Source organism: Melozone crissalis, unplaced genomic scaffold, assembly GCF_028551555.1.
Source record: "Melozone crissalis strain CALT ecotype California unplaced genomic scaffold, PUWL_Pcris_2 ptg000016l_1, whole genome shotgun sequence".
Classification (NCBI taxonomy): Eukaryota; Metazoa; Chordata; class Aves; order Passeriformes; family Passerellidae; genus Melozone; species Melozone crissalis.
Window position 1 is genome coordinate 17,309,550 of NW_026535794.1, and position 22,719 is coordinate 17,332,268.

The 22,719-nt window shown below is 39.6% G+C and overlaps 1 protein-coding gene across 1 annotated transcript in view; it reads right to left on the reverse strand.

Moving 5' to 3' along the window:
• APBB1IP (amyloid beta precursor protein binding family B member 1 interacting protein) overlaps nucleotides 1-22,719 on the reverse strand; it is a 49,021-nt gene that overhangs the window by 20,774 nt on the left and 5,528 nt on the right. Inside the window, exons 4-9 of the mRNA XM_054273963.1 lie at nucleotides 18,660-18,737; nucleotides 15,554-15,713; nucleotides 11,841-11,962; nucleotides 4,981-5,055; nucleotides 3,708-3,851; nucleotides 206-316 (exon numbers count right to left, since the gene is read on the reverse strand). Coding sequence (XP_054129938.1) covers nucleotides 206-316; nucleotides 3,708-3,851; nucleotides 4,981-5,055; nucleotides 11,841-11,962; nucleotides 15,554-15,713; nucleotides 18,660-18,737 — 690 coding nt within the window. The remainder of the gene's footprint in view (nucleotides 1-205; nucleotides 317-3,707; nucleotides 3,852-4,980; nucleotides 5,056-11,840; nucleotides 11,963-15,553; nucleotides 15,714-18,659; nucleotides 18,738-22,719) is intronic.

The window sequence follows — 22,719 nt, forward strand, 5'->3', positions numbered from 1 at the left end:
ACTTTAGGATGCGGTGTAGACATATATCAGAGGGCTGTCAGTAAAAAAAATAAGATCCTAATGTATGTTGCTGATAACAACGAAGCAAAGAAGAAATCACGCGTGATTTTGCAGGAGTTACTCTATCATCACTAGTGTAAATAGCAACTGTTTGCATATAAAAGAAACTGTGTGATATTTGCAGAACTTTTTTTTTGTACATTACCTTTAAGACAAAGCAGTAATCTGTAGGTGCCTTATACTTCACTTTGTGTTGATAACCATAATACACGTTCACGTTCTCAAACTGAAGGAAGCATGCCAGATCCCGTGATGTCTACAAATGAAAACCAAGCCCATCATTGTTAGAGCAAATTGAATTTTGATATGAAACTCATTAATAGAACCTTTATCAAATAAATGAATGCCAGTGAAGCTGACTGAAAAAAACAAGGATTAATTTTAGGTGTCTGCTTTCTTAAAATAAAAATAGGAAGAGGGTCAATACATATTATGAATGATCTGTAACACAGTTCAACATTTTGCTCTTGTTCTGGTTATGCTGTGCTTCGTTGCTTTGTGTGGAGATTTTAACTTATGACTAATATGACAAAAGAGAACACCACAGTAATAAACCACACCCTTAAAATTCTGAGTGGAGAAAGAAGGTTTGGGGTTCTAAATTGCTTTGGGAGCTTATTTTTCTTTTGTACATGTAACAAACAAACCTCATCAGGACATAAGCACACGTTTAATCTGTTTTGCTTTGAATTTTCTCAAATTTCTTGGCATCATTCTATTTCTGTTTATCATAACATTTGCTTGTTTACAATATATTGCTAAAGTAACAAGGTTTCTGTTGCTGGGTGTTTCTCAGTGATGAATTCTGCCTACAGTAACTTTTGCAATCCTCTGTGTGGAAATGCAAAAATAGCCATTTCACATGGTCACTGTTGGCTAAACTGAGGAATCAGGAAATTGTGGGGGAAAAAAGGAAAAATAAAACAACAAACCACAAGCTCCCTCTACCCCTAAAAATGGGGTATGATATGATATGGGGGTATGATATAATATGCATATGATGGTTCTTGTCTCCTGCTCTTATTCTTAATGATACTTTCATTACAATATGCCCTTGAGTTGGCTTTATTTACAAATTGAGTTTGCAAGTAAGATATGTGGTGAAACACTTCCCACTAGATGTAGACAGGACTTCTCTCTTTCTCCTGTCTCTGCTGCAGCTGATGATGCCAGAGATTTTGTCAGTGAGTGTGTGGACCTCGGTTTTTCAAACATCCTTAAGTTCCTAAATGTGCTCCAATCCATCCCGTATAATGTGTTGTTCCTTTCCTTTAGGAACCAGGCAATAGTGATGAGACCAATATGAATGCAGTTGTTATTATCTTCTAAGGAACAGATTTTTATGCAAGGGACAAAGGCTCTTAATGTGAGTATTTGTGCAATGTTAACATGACACAGCAACGTTAACATGACAAAGCAACACAATTAACAGAAATAGATGTTTTAATTATCTGTAATTCTGATGGTTTTGTTTTGTGACCCTGTCCATTAACAGCCCTTTTTTGAATGGGATGTAAGTAGAGCAATTCTGAAGAAAGAAATTAAGACAGGAGTGCTGACTGATGCCGGTTTGTTAACAAAGAACCCTGAAACAAAAACCACCACTAGCATGTGCATAAAATTATCTGAACGTGCCCCTGTATTTTCACTTTTACCATGTATTTTACAGCCAGCACAAAGTACCAAAAGTAATCCAGATGTCTTTGCTTTTTTGTAAATACTGAAAACAGGAATATATTGGATGAATTTTAAAACAGCTGCGGCAGCTGAAGATATCATTGTCTGCCAACTATTCATTTCTGTACCTCAAAGAAAGACTGCTCTGCCCACAACTGAATGATGAGCAAGGTGCACGGGCACTTTTCATGCTGCCCTGACAAGGGATGAACTCTCATAATTTAAGGGCTTTAACTGAAGAGCTCTACTGAAGTCTACTGCAGTGCTTTGAGATGTTTAACACCCTCACAGCATCCTGCTCATGTCCCAGAGATTAGATCTCCACAACAGACAGGTGTACCTGACCCTCAGCTGTTCCAATACAGAGTGCAGCAATCACTTAGATCACCATTAACACAGACTAACTAAGAGATTTGACTTTCACTGGAATGGCCAAGACATGGGCAATCGCATCCTTTTGCTGAAGCCTGTTACAGATGCAGGGGCAAACAGATGACTGTGCCACCATTTTAAAGAGCTGTGACTATCTCCTAGAGAACTAGATTTGTTGTGGTAATATAGTGACTTTAAAGCACACAATTCCTCAAACTGCTCAGTTACAGGCAGGATGGCACACAGCCTGTAATGACAAACAGGCAGTAAAGTGCTAAACAGCTGAAACAAGGGGACTGTGCTCTCCATCTGAGCCTATGTTTACGGCCTATCACCTGGAAAAAGAAAGCACTTCCCTCATTTGCACTATGACGAAAAGTCACTGGAACAGGTATCACTGGATGGTGAAAAAAGGCTGAGTAACTCTCAGGACATGCTTGCCTTGCTTTGGCATTATACTACTGGTCAATGTTGGAGGCATGCTACAAGGAAATGTACAAGATGGACTTTGCATTTGACTACTCTCACACTTTTCCCACCCTAAGTGCCTTCTAAATAGCATTCTAGACCCTAATTGATAAGATGTTGTGTGTACAACCTGATTTGAGGCATGAAAGCCATTATCTAAGGGTCAGGTAAAGTCAAAATAAATTGCTGCGAAAGCAGCAAGGTGATCTTTGTTTCACTGTGGCTCGGTTATAAACAGGTCACTGGAGCAGCAGCACAACATCCCTTTACAATATAATTTTTTTCCCCTTTGTACTTTAGTCAGGAAATAACATAAGTGTTAAGTTTCAATACAAAAATCCTAACAGTAAAGCTTCACCAGCAGCAGCATTTCTAAATATGAAGCATTAGCAGAGCTGTAAGTGGTAACAAGAAGTGGTTTTCAGAACACAAAAAACCCAAACCCAAAAACCACCAGTCCCAGAATCCACTGTTCTAGCTCATCACTGCGGAAATGAAAAGCCAGCTGCACTTATGTGCAATACATCCAGTGCTGGCAATTCAGACTCTTTAGATATTTTGTAATAATAAATGTAAGTAAATCTAATTCAGCTGGGTAGATGCTTCTGACTCACTTCTTTCTACACAAAGGACAGTCTTATAAAACCATAAAAGACACAACACATTCTCTAGGTACACAGTATTAAAAAGGTACAGCATTTCACATGCTGGTTACTGGTGCAGTAAGTCTGTATCAAACAAAGTAAAATTCTACCTTTTTTTGTGACAAGAAATTAGTTTACTTGACAACTTTTTAAGATTTTCTTTCACAGGGAACCCATTTAACAGTGAAGCTTTTGGCAGCTCACAACCAGCTGATGGGTGCGCTGCTGTTTTTCTTTTCCCTCCTGCCTTTCAGAGGAGCACTATTCTATCAATGCTTTTATCTATCGCTTGAAATCAAAAGGAGAAAAACTTGAGAGGATTCAGTGACTGCATTCTAGTATTTGCACAAGTGGTGTAGTCAAAGTTGAACCATGGAAATCTCAGCCCTCTCAGATGCACCAGACAATGCTCTTCAAATGTCACCTTGGGAGTTTTTCCCCTCCATGAATTGTTTTATTGCTAAAAGGATTATTTGGCTTCCTGACCTTGGTTTTTCCTCTGGGTACATAATAAATTCCAGAAGCTCGTAGAAGAAAATAACGCCTCTTCCAGGACTTTTTTCCATCTTCTTTTAAATAAAGGGCCCCTTCAAGCTCTGGCACAATGACAGATGTCCCACAGAAGCTTTCCTGTGCAACAAGAATAATAATGCACAAAATAAACCCATTAAGCACAATCCTATCAATATATAGCAGGAAAATGCTCCCTTGAAAAATAATGACATTTCTTGTGACAGTGAACATATGGACATGGGGAGTGCAGACTAGGGAGATGAACATCTTAGACAGGCAGAGGAAACTTTTCCAAGCTAATGCTGGGTGCTTACACACTGATAAAGAAGGCTTGCAAAACCTCCATCCCTTGGGGTCAAGAAAAAACCTACAAGGGCTTTTAACTAGACATAGATGTGCTCAGTGAAGGCTGTAGAATAGAGTGGTTGATACTGTTGTTGGGTTTTTTCCTCTACTGCAGTGTTTACAGGTTCTGTAGAGAAATACTTTGGTAGAGAGATTCTTTAGACACTGCTTAGAGTTCTAAAAACAGCTCAATTTCTGCCTTCACTTTCAAATACATGCTAGCATTTAAAACACTATTTAATTAGATATACTAATAGTTTGCTTGATGGGCTTACTGAAGGGTAATTTTTAATGCCAACACACTTATCACTTAATGTTTTCACTTAGAATTCACCAGGACTTCTGCTGGTTAACATCTGGTGCCTTCATGAGATGCACTACTTTTGAAATGTGAGTCCTTAGTCACCTGAGAAAAGCATTTCCTTTGTGAGCTTTTACCAAACTGCTTGCCTGGAGAACTGCAGTAATCTTTCTTTCAAAGAACTCTGGTTTTCTCTCTTTCAAGTGTACATCTGAAGGAAAACTTGACCAGGAAAGGAAGAGATTAAACAGACTTTCTGGAAAAGTGAGTGTGTCTTTTTCTGTTGTAGTACAGCTAATAAGTTGAGAAGTAAATCCACTTCTAACCTGAAGATAATTGTTTGGTACTGATCAACCTTACTAACAATAAAAGTCCCAAGGGCTGGCCTAAGGGTGAATAATCTGCATTTTTAACGAGGAGCAGCTGATGCAGAGAAAAGTCCACATATTAAATCCGAGATACAAAGCCACCAATGATCACAGAACTTCCTGTTGTTACACCATTTCCCACAAAGAACTACTTGCTGTTACTGCAGAGCAGATGCAAATGGTGGCAGAGTTTTGGTGACATTTGCATCAGCAGCCCAATAATTTGGCTTACCTCCAGCAAAGCCTCTTTGTTTTTATCGTTCATTTCTTTGCTTTCTTTCTTCCCTTTGTTCGCCAGGTAGAAATTCTGACAAAGACACAAAAGAAGTTCATGTTCATTTTAAAACTGGCAAAACAAGTAACTAGATTGCCACAAACTCACTCAATAGTTACTGAGTCTTTCAATACTGAGTACCAATCAGCAGGTGCAAGAGACAGATGCTTATGGACTCTTCTAACAGATAAGTTTAATCACATCTGCTGCTCATGAATTTTAATTTTTTATTCTGAATATAATCCAAAGGTAATACAAGATTGTTTTTGCCCTTGTAAATATGGCCTCCAAAAATTTAAACCAGTGGCTTATGTTTTTGGCTCTTTTTCTGGATCAATGGGTTTGGGTTTTAGCACTCCCATTTTCCTTGCTTCCTATATGATTGCAGGTTGTAGAGAACCTAACATTTGATTTCAGGCTGATATACAATGAATACAATGCAGTATCAAAAGGCTAGAAAGCATTTTCCCTACAACCCAATCTGGTAATTTGCATGCTTTGTATCTTACATTCTGGATATAACTCAGCTGTCAATTTTTAGTTAAAGTGCTTATATGCCAAAACCTTCATCCAAAGTTACTATTGCTACTTTTGTACCCCTGCTCATCCTCTTCAAAATACTTTTATGCAGTGAAGAAACTGTTCAAAAATCTAGAAGAAATCTGAAGAAGTGATCACCATGATATCTTGGCACATGTGCTCCAGCCTACTGAAAATAAAGCCTGCACTCCTCTGTTTGTGTGACACTGCAGCTGTCCTCAGAGGACCCAGTTCCGCCTGCCCCACAAAAAAGGAACCACAGTGCCTCGAGGACATGTTCACCCACAAAAACAAATTCTCCCACTGCTAAACAGCAATAACCACTCTGAATCCATCTGCATTGTACAGATGGACAAAAGGACAGCACTTGGACTTATGTGCAGATTCTGACAAGCGGGAAGGATGCTAGGACTTGTGTGCTGGGGCATGTGCAGTGGCTTTGCTCCACAACAAGCAGGGCCAGACAAGCAGAGCTGGCTGCCTGCAGACTGTAAGGCAGTGAAGGAAGCAGGGAGATCAGGGATGGAAGTAGCATTTGGATTCATGCCCTAGAGACCAGAATGGTTACACTCAGAGTTCTTGTGGTTTACAGTTTTTCAATTTATCTGACTTTTCATCTCTGTTTTTTCATGCCTCAAGACTATGAGAAAGCGACAACATGTTTATGTGCCTAGAACTTCTCAACACCTAAACTGCAACATAAATGCAAACATTACCAAAATAAAAAATACCAAAAATACCACACAATACCAAAATACAAGCGAGAAGTGTGTAAATAAAGGAACAGGCTGTTGCCATAGTATAAGAAAGACACAACAAGCAGCAAATCGGCCCTGCCAGTAGACCACATTTACAGCTGTGCAATTTATCTGAAGTGAAACACTGCTCTTCCACACAACCACATCTTCATTTCCAAGCAGTGCTGGGAACAGATGTCTGCCAGAATGCAAGCCTCAGAGCAGACTGTTTTTGGAGGGGCACCAGGAGAGGAAGCAGAAGAGGTCTGGATCTCAAAACCAGTTCTTTAAAAACTGCTTTCTTAGAAGTTCACATTAAGTCAGGGGAGCTCAGAAACACAGACACCTGCAATGTGGCCTATGCTGATGCCATGTCTACAGTGTGAGAAACTTTAACATTCAATACAACAGACAGTTATCCTAGGAAATGCAGCTGGCTTCAGACTGCCTGGACAGAATTTTAGTACAAATCTGTAAGTAAGCTACCACTAAGGACCACAGCTTTGCAGTCACATCTAAAGACAATATTCAGAGTGGAAAAAAGCCAAAATCAGCTTAAAACAAAACCCACTTAAAAGTTCCGAGCAGCTGCAGCCCAGTGATCTGCACTTGTGCAACAGCTCTCCTTGAGAGGCAGCACCACTGCAGCCCTGAAGCCTCAGAGGGCACTGCTAGGCTGGGCTGGGCCTCCAGACCTTGGGATGGATTTGGAAAACACAGGGACATGCAAGCTGTAAGGCTTCTTCTCTAGGTCATTATAAAGACATAGTACAACCACTAAAATACACAATGAAGATTTATCAAGGCAAGTACACTTTGTCTCAACAAGGCTTGGCTCATCAACTTGTGGGGAGTGCATCCATCTGACTTAGTCAGCCTTCTGTGGAACAAAGCTCCTCTGACTGCAACTGATTCACATTGAGGCATCTGGCATTTATTTAGGAGAAGCCCAGACCACCCTGTACTGAAATAATCAATCCTAAAGAGAGAAAGTTTGTAAGGATATCCATGCTGGATCTCTAATACCACAGCTTTTTCATTAGGGGCTCTGTCACCTAACCCAATGTTACACAGATGTACACTGTTGTCTTTCACCTGTCAACACACACTTCATTTATTACTGATTACCTCCTTTATGCCTCTTTCCTGAAATCTGGAAGTACATATATACATATTTGTCAGTGGCTAAAAAACTGGGGAGCAGACTGAACACTGTACTTGTTTCATTACTGTGTGGTCTGCTATTTTTGATCAGAAGCATTCCTCCTAGAGGAGGCAAACCACATGTGTCCAGAAGAGGTCATTTCAAGTCCAGTAGTCAAAGGTCATGATAAAAGGCAAGCTCTTTCCTGTGTGAGGACACCACTGGGAAATGCATGTTTGGTTTGGGATGTCAGGTCATTAATGGGACAAGATGTAGCTGCAGGGCAACTTCCTACATATATCTACAGATTTGAGAATTAACTATTTCTATGCATACAACCTTTCCACTTAGGGACATACCCTTCTCCTTTTGTGGGGAAAGGCAGGTAAAAACATAATCAGGGGGTATCTCTCTGCACTGTAAAATGCTCAAAGAGTGGAAGATAGAAAGTGTTTTCAGTAGTGTCCGAGAACATCTGTGTTGGCATGTAAGCAAAGCAAACCTGGATCATGATAAAACAGTACTTAAATACAGCACTATCAAACTTTCCGATTGGTGTTCATGTCTCTATACTCAAAAAATGAATTTCCTAAATGAAATAGCACCTCTCTCACACCTTTCACATTTTTCATTCACAGACTCATCCAAGTGGGAATGCAGCAGCAACTACTTGTTGCATGGCAAAAAAACAGGTGCTACAAGACAGCATGCTCCCTCTGCCTCCTCTTACACTTTGGTTGTATTTCTGCTTTCAAGCTCTTGAGATTGATTTTCCAGAAGATCTGAAAAATCCACAACAGCACAGATCAAACAGTGTGCATAAGACAAGGCAGCTGCTTCCTACTCAAGACTAGCTTCTTTGAGCAATGGGCTGCCTGCACCCAATATGAGGCAAGAACTGGCCAGCTCACATCCCATTTCAGATCATTGCAACTGCTACTCAATGCAGCATGGTTTGTGCAGAAAAAATAAAACAGAACAAGGTCATATCTGCAACTCATATCATGGTGTGTCCTCTAGGAATCTGTCCATTAAAAATATTAGAAAATGCCTATAATTGCTCTGAAGATCATAAAAGTATAAAATACATGAACCTAAAGGCAAAGATCTTTTGAAACTCCAAAAAGAGAGAGAAATTAAGATAACAAAACAATGGGAGTACAGTGAAAAACACCTCCCTTTCCTCACTTCTATTTCTTTGCACTTTTGCCAGCATACTCAATAACCAGGTTCCCTGTCACCTTTTTATGTTTCCATCACTGGGTAACAGTGGAGACAAAAGGAAAACCTTGATTTATAAATGTGGCCAAGCTGGTGAAAAACAAAAGTATCACCTGGTCGATAGCAGATAAATATTCAAGCATGAAACTTGCTATAGCTGTCTTGTAATGAAAGCTGTTACAAACCCTTACTCCACCTCCTTTGAATGCTGTTGGGAACTCTTGCTCTTCAGAAGAAATAAAACATCAATTCAGTGTATGGGTTCTCCATTGGAAGATCTTGCTTTTGGCTTACATATGAGGGAGCAGAAGCATAAAGTACTCACCATACAGACTTTCAATAATTGTCATAAATACTGTCCAATAATAAGAAAACAAAAAAACCAAAAGTACATATAGGTGGCATTGCCTGCACTGTTTGATTTTATCAAAAAACCCCCACAGGAAATGGAAGTTCATGCAAACAGAACTAAAAGACAGTGTTCAAAGAGCATGACCAGCATTCACAGCTAGGAGTTTAGATTCAGCTACACCTTAAAAACAACAATTTTCCCTCATTTTTCTTCCTTTTATAGTACCTTTTGGCTGAGAATTATTCTTTGAGATTTTTGAAAAGAGGTGTTGAGCCCTGACAACCTTTTCTTTCAAGAGAAAACCAGCATCACTCAACCATATGACAAAGCATCACCTTTCCAACGTTGTAAAGGTTCTCTTTATTTTCCCATGTACCAGAATGTATTTTTGTTTCACTCTTTAGTCACAGACTTGTGATGCTCCCTCTCTGCAGATGAATCACTGGTGGCACTCATGGAACAGTATTTTACTGCAAGTTCCCTACAGGGTCTATTATATCACAGTGAGCAGAGGGCAAAAGTGTGCCTGTCTTTGTGGCAAGGGGGACACCTGAGAATTTTATAAAAGCTTTTTCTAAAAGGGATTCCAAACACTTTAAAAAAATATTTCAGAAACAAAGCTGCAGAAAAACTACCAAGTGCTGCATGACAAAAATTACAATCTCAAAAAAAAAAAAAAAAGCCACGCCATTAACTGCATTAACTGAGCAACATACTGCCAGCATGCAGAGAATAAATCCTGCATTTCCCCCTCAGAAAATGAAGCACTTTTAATTAAATGTTGTTAAATAGGTCTATAACTAGTTCACAGAAAGAAAACAATAAACATTGGCCACACACAGACCTTCTTCAGAGGTCCACTTGTTTTAGGAAGGCATCTGCCCATCTTTATAAGATTTTTTTAAAGCACTAGTTGTGTCCAATATTTGTGATGAAAATTTTGTATCTCTAATTTGTCTAAGAATAAACTGTAGGCACCTGGCCACCATTGGGATTTGCCCTTTTTTTTCCTCCAGAAAAAGATATGCAAGTTAAAAACCTGTGAGATCCCCACAAAACCCTTCCAACAGAATGAGCATGAAATAAACAAGGAATTCAACTGCTTCGGCACTAGCACCATGGGTGTGTCAAAGAAAGCATTCTGCAATTTGTGTACTCCCAAAATGAGTTTTATGTGGCAGCCTTGACTGAGCCAGGAGGAGGCTGAATATACTGAGCACACAGTCCCAAAGCACAAGATTTCAGTTTCCCTTTGGTTACACTACAATTTCTGTACATAGTTAGCTAGGCAAACACCCTACTCCCCACAACTCAGCATTTCTGTGTGGTTTGCCTGTTCAGGGACTCACTGCAGATGTGCATTTTACAATATTTCAGTATTTAGTGTGAGTTCTGTACAGTGCTGATTACTTTCTACCACAAAGTGCTGATATGTCTGTACTATTTTCCCCATTCACAATGTTTTAGTTTACCACGTCTGACAGATGGTCATACTTTATTACTGGCAAAATATTTCAACAGTGTGATAGCCACAACTGATCCAGTTTGCTCAGACTGTTCCTTTTAGAGCTTACACAGAGGGGCTAAAGTTCAATGACTGCAGACTTGTCCAGATCCAGCTGACACACAAGGACAGACCTACACTTTTGTTTGGTTCTGGTTTAGGTCACGTTTATTGCTAAATTTCATTGCAACCAAAATGCAATATTCATCACAGCAGAATGATCATCAAAGTTTTACTTCCTGTTTGAGGAAGGGCTCAAAAACCACTTACCCAAATAACACTACAGTGTACGAATCAAAGCTGGAGTTGAACCTCTGCTGCTGGTAAGTTTATGTGCTCTAGAAAGGAGGACACTTTGAGCCACCATATTGTATTCCCAAACCTGGTTTTGCTGTTTCATATTAAAAATCAACATTAATTCATGTATACTTCAGGATAAGTTTTCTTTCCCTGACTGTGGATACTTATATCAATGAAGGAAACTTCTTTTCCATAGGTTTTACTTGAAATGGAGGCTCATTCTATAAAAAAACCCAATTTCCTAATGAGCAGCTTGGTGAGATTTGCTGCCAAATTACATATTTTACTCCTTTTTTTTTTGGCAGTGCTGAATTGCTCATTTATCTCTTGCTGCCCTTAGGAACAAACCAGATGCTCAGTGAGCTAACAGTCAGCTGACATGGGGCAAAGATCCTCTGTCCCAGAATCCAGCAACTGTATGTTCCAGGATGTTTGTGCATACAGCTTTGACCACATAACATAACAATTTGTGTATATACCCATCTGAATAATTTGATGCAATTCAGTGTGCAGACCCTCCTTTACAAAGATAAAGTGCACAAGTTACTGATAACCAATTCTCCTCAGTATGAACAAAACCCAGTAAATCTTCTGCAGCATTAAGTGTATCCTTTATGAAGTTTTATGTACAATTGGCAAAAACTGGGCCTTCAAGGAAATATTTATACCCATCAGCAGAAATAGTGTAGAAGCTGTAGTAAAAAGAAAGGTTTTTACAGATGTGCCATTTCACACAGTTCTAAGAGCTGTACCTAAGCAGTGGCTTGTACTACAGAGGTGAACTACATGGTTCAGCTTTTACCTCTACAGACAGGACTCTAAAAAAGTATCAGAAAAAAAAATCAGAAAACTCTAATTTTCAAATCCTTGCATTTAAAATCCTGGTGGGTTTTTTGGTTGAAAATATAAGTTTTGCTTTCTCTGAACTGACAGAGCTGAAAGAAATCATTAATGTAATTGGCAACATGCAGACTAAATGACCTTAGTTTAGACTTTTATCCAAATACCATATTAGCTTACCTGGGGATTTTTAAATAAAGCATATTTTTGGCTTTTTTCCAAAAACAGAATCTTATTCTCAGTGTCTCGAGTCCAGTCTGATAACACTTCAACAACATTTTCATGGTCTTCAAAAAACCTTTCTGGAGAGACAGAGAAGATAATGTAAGACATTCAAACTGTTTCTGTCCTCTCCTGAGGCTGCAGAAATTCCTGTGTAAGAATGTAATCATTATCTGACTCCCTCACTCAGGGCTGGACAGCCCAGCACTCTTTTCCACTGCACAGATGGGAGCAGAACGTGTCACACACCATGGGAAATTGTGTCACATGGAAAGGCAAAGCAGCTACAGAAGACACCTTATGTAGCTGTGCCATGCTCCTGGATTCCTCCTGAATCTCGGTAATGCTGCTTGAAGCCTGCAAGGGATGGATGGAAGCAGTGACCCACCAGGAGCAGACAGTTACACCCATGTATTTCATGGCTTTCTGCTTTTGATTGATTTTGGTTTTTTTAAGGTTTGCAGTACCACAGACTGGGGGGTGGAAGAAGGGATATAGATAAACTTTGGCTAATGAATTTAAAAAAAAGTAAAGACTTAATTTATTTGTCGCTTTACTTCTTTACAATGAAGATTTGCTTTTTGTTAGCAGGAAGAATTCTATGAACTGAAAAGAAAATACTTGGCTTTAAGCAACTGTATTTAAAACCAGAAATAGCAGAGTAGGAAAAAACAAAGATAGAACTAATGTCAAGATATACTGGTTGACCCAGCATCTCTGTAGTTATCCTTATCAGGGTTGTTAGAGACCTAATTTCAGCTCTGTCCCCTCCTGATCTGCTCTGAACCCCACTCCTCCACCCAGAAAAGCCACAGGGTGTGCTGAGGTTAACTGAGGTAACTCTGAAACCACTTCAGTTTCATTTAGATAAAATATATAAATTGCTCAACATAAAACTCCTTTTAAAGGAAAAGGAATTCAGCATAACTTGACAGGTCATTTTGGAGTGTCCCAGTCTGCACTTTTCTACAAATTCATTACTGGGATAGGGAATTCACCCAGCTCAAATTTTCAGCAGAATTTTGGCCATTTCCTGGGAACAGCCATACTCCCATTCCTGGTGATCAAATCTTCCAATGGCCTAGACTGGCCTAGCATCAGAGGAAGTAACAAAACATACATTTTGTAGGCTTTCTTTAACCCTTGTTACTTTTGACAAGGGTTTAGTACATCCCATCCAACCTCTATCTGGTGAGTTAATTAAATTCACAGAATGAGATTAGCTTCAAGACCCATCTGCATGTACCCAGTAACTTTTAACACCAACAACATAACACTCCTCATTTAGCAACTGGTACTTCTGCAATGCACTGGAAATAGGAAGCACTATATAAAACCCCAGTAATGGTTTGAAGGATGAACAGCACCTTATACTTCAAGATAGGCATGAAATAATTCACAGACAGTAACATTAATTTTTGCCACATATATTTTTGTTTGTTCATTTGCTGCACCAAGATTTTCTTGTATTAAAAATATGACTTTATCATCCTCAGGAGGGTCTTTTTACCTAATTTACCTAAAAAAAGTCAAATCTAGATGCCTATTATAAGACTGCAATAGTCTTTATTGCAATAGATTCTGGTACACCTACAGCCCAGTGTTACATCACCATCTCACTACTGAGATTATTTGTGATATTTAACATGTATTTAATTTTAAACTGTAGTTTATTTTATTTACAATGATAGTCTTTCAAAATAACCATATATGTATGTAAAGGATCTTGTGATATAAAAGTAGTTTGGGCCTTCAGTTCAGCAAGAATTATTTGCTGCTCAGATTTGCTTCTTAAAGTAAACATAATTTTGTTCTCTTTAATACTAATGTGGAAAGCAGGCAGAAAGATGAAGTGCAGAAAAGTTCTGTCTTTGTGCTGATGGTAATAAAGCTATCCAGAGCAGCCAAAAAGTATACTGACAAAAATAAAGAATGGCTCACATTGTTCTGATTTTGCACAAAATTAACAGCATGTTGCTGTGCATTGGAAGCAGAAGAAAGAACATGTACCATCCCATTCATATTGAAACTGCCTTCTGCAAACAAAAAGGCTCCATCCTTAGCAGACCTGGACCTGGTAATAGATCACTGCATCAGGGTTAATAGATTTTTCCTTTTTTCTTGAAGCAGATACAAGTTTACTTCCTTTTGTATTTTTCTTCTGTCCTGGCTTTTAAAATAATTTTAATTCATTATGAGAATAATTCCTTACTATACCAATACCCTAACACTAACCAAAATCACCTAGCATTAGTTGTGACTAAAGTAGCATAACGAATTTTCACAAAAAAAAAATCCAACCATTTACCCCTATGTTTGTAGCAAACAATTTCGTTGATACCTTCAGTTTTAATTGCATGATAGAAAATTCAAATAGCTATCCAGATTATGCAGAAACACAAGTACATTCTTTTTAATGACTATGGAGATTCAGAAACCATATGCTTATTGTGATGTCATCCTCATATTCAGACATGTTTGTCCAAGTCACACTGGACAAAAAGGAAGCAACTTTCTAAGACAGGAAAACACTCCAAAATTATTCAGTGAGGTTTGTCAGATTTCTAGGGTCAAATGACATTTCCAATTTTTTCTTAGTTAAGATAAGCAGGTACAAAAGAATGCAGCATCATTATCTTAATCATGTAGAAGAACAGATTGGCAGTAAATTTCTGCACCACTCTTACAAGCAGATGAGCATCTCCTTGCTCATGACCAGTCAGGTTTTTTACCAGTTATTTTAAAATTTCTATTGTTTAATTTAGCAGAATGACTACACCTGGGACTCTTTTAAAGTGCAATATTGATCTTTGACTTTATTCGAGAATTTTCCCATCTCTGCTGGGAGACTGTAAACTGAGAATGTTAAAGGCTGTTTGACAGCTTCCCATTTCTCTAGGTCAAATGTGACTCTGAAATAAAGCAGTGGCAATTTTCCTTCTCCTTTTGATGTCAATACCTTTTCAGGGTGGCAAATAAAAAGATTCTAAAATATTTCACAATTAGTGAATACTGTGTTCTTAATGAAAGAAACCTTGAAGCCTTTTTCAAACAAGACTAATTATGTTGCACAGGACAATTTCTAAGTTTTGCACAGCTGTTTTCTAGGATCCAGAGGCCAGGTTAATTACTCCATAAGTCATAACTTACCATCAGCAGAGCTGCAGCCCCATCACAGAGCAGTGCCCTGTAAACAGCTACACTTAGAAAAATTATTACCACAAATGAAGAGCATTAGAAATGACTGAAACACTTCTCACAGAGTCTTGTTTAAGGACATTTGTTTGGCCAGTATGTAATACATGCCTGCTGATAGCACTCCAGCACAGCATTGTCTCTTCAAAAAGTGGATTTGAGTACTGGTGTGTTTGGGTTTGTCATCACCTTGAAGTTCACATGGTCCTTCATTTTGTGTAAAATAAAATAATGGAAATGGTGAAAAGCAAGGAGCCTTCTGCAGGTCACAGCACAGCTGAATGGACTCAATTCTACAGCACAAACACACCAAACATATTCCTGCAGCATCCCTCAGCTTAGAGTCTGTGCTGTTCCATCATCAGGGGACACATGGGCAGGAGAAATGTTACTATCTTTTCAAGATTACCAACACTTACCTGATGTTTTAAGATTACCAGCCCTCTATCTATTTGCTATGTGACTACAGCACTCACCAATCTGCAGCTCAGGGTACGTCTCATACAGACACCAGTCCACGTTGCAGTCACAGTGGGTTTTCTCAAAGAGATTGTCCAGAACATCCCGTGCCACCTGGCGCTCATCCACCATCAGGGACTTGGTGCTGTTATCGTTCATGTGCACCTTGATAACAAGCTGAGAACAAAGTCACAGAACAGGCAGTTAATTTCAGGAGCAACAAAAGGACTCGTCTGAATCTGCTAACACAGATAAGAAAGATAAAGGCTGAAGGTTATTACTGATTCAAAGGCATCCAGTCCCACAGCAAGCTAAGAGAATAAAACAGCTCCGAAATTTTCACATTATAATTTTCCCCAAAATAAAGATCTTTTCTCTAAAACTAGAATGAAGCCTTGTCCTATGCATTATTTCAGGAAAGGTGAAATTGCTATGAAGAAAAAGCAGAAGTTAATCTCTTCTCTAAATCTACTAGATGTGCAATTAAGGAAAATGCTTGATAGGGAAACCAAGTGCAAAAGGACAGAGTGTTCTTAATGCAAGCTATAAATGTGGAAAATTTCATTTTATACAGAAAAAGAATGGAAGAATCTTGCCATGCCAACAAAATAACCTGAAATTGGATTGTACTAAGATGGGCCATAGTCCAGCTGTCATCAATAAGAAAACAGATGAGTTCACAGAATATGCTGAGTTGGAAGGGACCCATCAGGATCGCTGAGTCCAACTCCTGGCCCTGCACAGGACAAGCCCAAGAGCATTGCTCCATGCGCCCAAGAGCTTCTCGAACCAAATGCTTCTTGAACTCTGTCAGGCCTGTGAACACTTTCCTGGAGGGCCTGTCCCAGGCCATTCCCTTGGGTTCTTTCACTGGCCACCACAGAGAAAAAATCACCTCCTCTTCCCCTCATGAGTTAGTAACCGACCAAATTAACCTAAGACACTCATTACTTCTTTATATGGTGAAGTATTTGTTAAACAAGAAACACAGTGAACTTTCTTCAGAGAGGAACAATGCAAGAAAATGCTGAAGTACCTAAAATGTGATAAAGAACTTGAAGTACATTATAAGAAGGTACTTAAAATGCTCCATTAGTACTGAAAACAGTAGAATAATTCTCTACAAGGTCTGTACATTGCTGGTGAGTTGGGAGGACTTTCCATATTTTTGTTTAAATAGTTCTTTATTTTAAAATGTGTGCATAAAAAGCTTTGGTTCTGTAGAGACATTCTGTGTAAAAGGTCATGTAGAAGCAGAGTTGTGATCCTCAAGAGAAAATCTACACTATCTCTGAAAAGCAAAAACAAATGTAACAAAAGCCATGAACTTGCTTTGATTCCAATCCTTGTAAGAAGAATATTCTGTAAAATAAGCACCTGAGCCATAGTGCAGATTAAACAGAAAAAGAATGTTGTATATCCATAATCTAAGACATTTAAGGCAAAAGGGGATTTATGTCTGGTTATAACTGACTGCTCAGAAATATGCATGCAGCTTCCATCTTCACAGAATCACCAAACAGCTGAGATTGAAGGCACCTCTGGGGGTCAATCAGTCCATCATAGTCCAGGCAAGCAGGGCCACCTAGAGACCAACAGCCAGGACCCTGTCTGATGGTTCGGTATCATGTCCAGGGAGGAGATAACAACCTGCCTGGGAAACCTGTGCCAGGCTCACCCACCCCCACAGGGAAGAAGTGTTTCCTGGCGCTCAGAGCCTCCTGTGTTTCAGTTCGTGCCTGCTGCCCCTGGTCCCGTCACTGGGCAGCACTGAAGAGAGCCCAGCTCCATTCTCTTTGCCCCCTCTCTGAAGGTTTATCTAGAGATAGACAAGCACCACACAAACCCCTCCCTGCCCTAGGCAATCTCAGCCTCTCCTCACAGGAGATACTCCTGATCATCTTCACAATACTTTCTGATCATCTTCCACTGGGATGGAACTCTCTTGAGTTTGAAGGAGGTGATCTTTAAATATTAACCAGATTTCTTGATCCCTCCTTCCCATCAGGAGGTGATCTTTAAATATTAACCAGATTTCCTGTCTACCCATTAGGAAGTTCCACATGGGACTCTTCCAAGATCTTTGAAGAAGCCAGAGTCTTCTCTCCTGAAGTCCAAGGCTGTGAGCTTGCATTTCACTGTCATCCCTGCCCTCTGCCCTCTGCTTCTAGTAAAAGAGAGAAAACCAGCTTTCTTGACAATATTTAGTCAATTTAGAACTCAAGAATGACACAGTAATTCCATTATAGTGACACAGTCACAAGATTGAACCTTACTTCTGCTGTATGATTACAAATATTCCCAGGGGGGAAAGAAGTTGGGAAGACAAAATCTCCCAAAGGAGAACTGCTGACATTACAAGGAAAAGAGGGTGACCAGTGAGCAGTCATAACTTTAGTTACAGAGCTTTACCAAGTCAACATCAGTGAAATCCTCCCAAGACATTCTCTCAGAAGGAGCCTTTGTACATGACTGTAAAGTGTTCTGTGGGAACCACCTAAAGACTGGACATTCCCAAATTTATTGGAAACTTCCATTCTTCCTGGAAGCTCTGCAGGCTCCAACACTTCCCATCTTCTTTGAGCAAGACTGAAAGATCATGACTGTCTTTGGTTCACATCCATTATTCAGAGTTACTGAACACTTGCAGCTTCTAATTTGTTGGTCTAAAATAATTTCTATTATGCTTGCACATTACTACACTGCTGTGGAAAGATTTAGCAAGAAGACCCTCATCAATTTAATAGGGATTAGCAAAATCCACTGTATCCACCATAAAGAAAAGTTTAATACTCCTGGGATCAGCACAGCATAACTCAGCAACATTTTCATGTACATTCCGCTTTCTCTGAAGCAACTTATCAGAACAGTGGGTTTTGCCCCAACACAGAAAAAAAGAAAAAGATGCAATGCTTTCCAAGTCCTCTAAAAAATCAGTCCCTTGGCAGTGGCATTCACCCAGAGCCTTCTCTTGAGGTGGATGATGAGAGCTCAGCAGAGTATCTCTACAGATTAAATATGGAAAAGCCTAGTCATTTTAGTAAGAAATTCATTATTAAGAGGAATGTTAACAGATATTTAGGTGGTAGCTCTTATGGTAACATTTACTATTTTATGGCTCACCTTTTTAACTTTGGCTTCCTTCAATTTCTCCAACGCAAGTTTAATCTTGTCAGCTTTAGCCTTTGCCTCTAGTTCTTCCTGAAAAGACACAAGATATTTGGTATATTTCTTGTTAAGTAATCTCAGCAATTTATATTTACTTGAAAAGAGTTGTTTCTTGACATTTACATGCTGAAGATAAAGCTTGTTACAGCAACCTTCATACACATAGATAATTTCCAGCCTTCCCTGACCTAAGATCCTTCAGCCAAAGCTTTGGTTTACAAGTCCCATGCTCCCTGCTGTTGCTCAGCCATATAGTTCTTACATGATCTGTTCCTCAAATGCCACAAGAATGCCTGAAAACTGGACTCTTCTACATTTCTGTACATACAGCTGATACAAAAGAGAAGGTGAAGGAAGATCCAGCCTCAGTGAAATAGCATTGTGGATGCAGCTGCTTGAAAGAAAACTTGATTCTCATTAGGGTAAGAGAACTAGAATTTAATAGGATTATACTGAAATTAAGTAGTATTATACTGAAATTTTGGCTTGCAATTACACCATTTAGGATTTTATACTCTGTGTTTAATTTTACTTGAATTCTTTGACTTGCCAAATATGATCTCTTACTGCACAGATACCTACTGAGAGGAACACCTCCAATAGTTGGCTTTTATTATATGAATGGACCTATTCATATTAACACAGACACAGTTAGAGCACACAAATTCATTCCACAGTAAGAATCCCAAAAATCTCAGTATCACCCAGCTCTCCTTTTACAAAGCAGCTCTATCAACAACATGCCTCTCTCTTAACATCAATGACATTTGTGATCCCAGAAGACTCTGGATCCCCAGGTGCTAGGAATTTTAGTTACATGTACCAAATGTAGCACTAGCTGCCTGGTGTTGCCTCTGTGACTGCTGTACAGATTTCCTTTATGCCATCTCTCTTCCAGAACTCTCCTCCAGTCACATTTGGAGTTGGAAAAGCACATTTTGGACAGCAAGTGAATGTGGTTCCTGAGGCTGCCTTGGACTCCTCCAGTACTACTGGAGGGTTCTGTTTCTTTCTAACTTTACATCCCTATTGCCTGTACTGAAGACTGTCTTGTATTTGCTTTTTTGCTTCTCTGCTGATTTTTGCTGTCCCTGCTGCTCTCTTACTTTCACAGTTTCCTCTGTTTAAAAGGGGTAAGATTTTGTGCTACACTACTCACAGGCTACCAACTTCCAGTCAAGGACTGTGGGAGAAAGTTCCTGTTCTGCTTCCACACAAGATTTCTGTTACCTTCAGCCTCCATTTGCTATCCTAAAGTCATAATTTTTAGTGGTCTTCACACCAAGAGAACTGACTGCAACTCATGGAAGATGCACTTGCAAGAAACTAAGCCTAACTAAGCATTGCCATCACTTCCCTGTTACTGAGATATCATACAATAGCAAAGAAAGAGAAGGAAGGTTATCTTATTCATCCCAAGTTTTGGGGCATGTTCAAGTGTAGCTAAAGTACTCCTGACTGACTGAACTAAACATCTTTTGTTTCATTGCTGCTTCAAGCACATTTCCTGTTATCGAATTCTCCACTACAAATACCATGCAATCAGTTAAAAATATCTCATTTTTTTCTCTGCAGGTGTGGAAATTTGCATTGCTATAGCTCAGCAATGCTTAACTTAGAGAATCCAAAAAAAGCCTCTGTAGCCAAACACAAGCAGTTGCAAAAGGTGGCTGCTGCAGGGAGGCTGATGGTTGTGCAGAGGGAAAAGCACACAGCCTCTCACACTCTGACCCTCCCCTTACCACTTACATGAAGCAAGCAGGAAAAGCATCTTAACCAAAGTAGTTGAGTGTGGTGTGGGCAGGCTTGCTGATGAAAATTTTAGGCAGATGTAATTCAGGCTTCATCTGCATGTGTTGAAGAGAATTCTCCCATTGTATAATCTGTGCAACAGAGGTCTCACCTGACAGCCTTCCTGGTTTCATAAGCTTTGACTTAATGCAGAAAAAGGAAATAAACTATCAGATGCAAAATTTTAGCAGTGTTAGAGAAATGCTTTGACAAGCTACAGGATTTGTTTTCCCACTACAGGATCATCACCACATTTTCTGGATCTTTAAACAGAAGCACATAAAGTCACGATGTCAATAGCAAATGAAGAAGCCTTATTTAGCTTAAGGGCAGTTTTAAAAGAAATGTCAGAGTTGATGGAAACTTATGAGACAGCTCTATGCTTCCCTCAAAGAAAGGCTGTACTTTATTTTGGCACACCTAAGGGTTAGAAAATAGGAGCTTAATATCACAGCAGCATTGAGAATTATTAACACTGTTGTTATTTGACTGTGGATAACCAGAAGTGTTAAACACAACTTCAGCCTTGATTGGCTCAAGAATCACTTATCAAGAATCTGGCTAACAGGAAGGTGGTTTTTGATGACACAAAATACATTCCACTTACTGCTGAATTTCATTTTACTGAGCAGAAATGTCATGTCAAAACAAATACTAATAAAGACCATGAATATTAATTTGAAATTGATTCTTTCCATATTAATTTTAAATGGTTATTACCTCCATCATTCACACTGCAGTCTGTGTAATAGCCCTGTGGGCAATTTTGTGGACAGTGAGCCACAGTGGGTATGCCATTAGTATTTGAATACAACCTGTATCATAAAATGAGGCAAAGGCTGCAGGAAAAGTCAAACCAATGCCTTAATGAGGAAATAAAGTACTGCTGTTATATTCCTTAGAAATGCTTCTACATCCTGTTCCTATCCTTCTCTGACACTCCCTGAATCTGGAAAAAGACCAGAATATCATTAGAGATCAGTCTCAGAGGAACAGTTCAACTGAGGGAGAAGTGACTTTTGGCTACATATTTTTCATATAGAATTCCAGTTGTGTTTAGGAAGTATATGCTCTTCCCACTCTAAAATCTTGTCTGACCCTCAGGTAATGCACAATGTCAGTTAATAAAGAATTATCTCAGTACAACACTCAATGGAAAGAAATTCATGATGGCTGATTTCAGTGAGCTTTAGATCCCAGCATCAATAAAAATGCTGTCTGGAAGAGAGGCCTGAGGGTCCATAGTCAGGCTCCTGCCCAAAGCAGGATGGCCACCAACATTAGATCAGGTCAGTCATGATTTCGCCTAGCAAAGCTTGGAAAGCCCCCAAAGAAACGGAATCTGGGATCCCTCCTGATCACCTGTTCCAGTGCTACACCTCCATCTGAAGTGGAAAAAAATTACCTAATGTCCTCTCTGAGACGACAAAGCTACAATAAGCAGCTGTTGCCCCTTCCATGTTGGTGATCTAACACTACTATAGAAGAATTTAGCTCCACTAGCTTTGCATCTATCCTTCAGGTATGTTTAGCCTGTCATTAGATCACTCCCAGCCTCCTCGGTCAGACTGGACAAGCACAGCTCCCTCAGCCTGTCCTTGCTGGCCCTGATCACTGCATGATGGCCTCTGGCCATTCCATCAGCTCTCTGATGGACACTCTCCAGCATCTCCACATAGTGCAGTATTCCAGCAGTGCCAAGAGAAAGGAACAATAACTCCTTAGTTTGCTGGCCATACTCCTCCCAACAGAGGCCAGTTTCCTCTGCTGAGATGATCTTTCACACAAGGTGCTTATTCACCGTGGTACCCAGCAGGATCTCCTTTTCAGCAGGGCTGCTGCTCAGCCTGTCCTTTCCCAAAGTGCACAAATGGTTATTACACCCCAGGTGTGGGACCTTGTACCTCACTGGGTTTCTGAGAGTTTGCTGGCCTGGCCCTCATGTTTTAAGTCCCCTTGCACTGAAGGTCTGCCAGTGATCCTGACAGTCAGTGCCCTTAAATAAAAGCTTCTTCAGCACAGCTTCAGGTGGGGTTTTATGTCATCACTCAGGTCACAGACAAAAATATTCAACAATATAAACCCCAGTGCTGATCCCACTTGCTACCAGGCAGCAAATATCAATTTACTAGCCCTTGAATGGCCAGTCTCAGCCCACCTAACCAGCCACCCTTCCAGACCACACTTGTCAGCTGACAAACCAGACTACTTAGAAGTTTGGTAC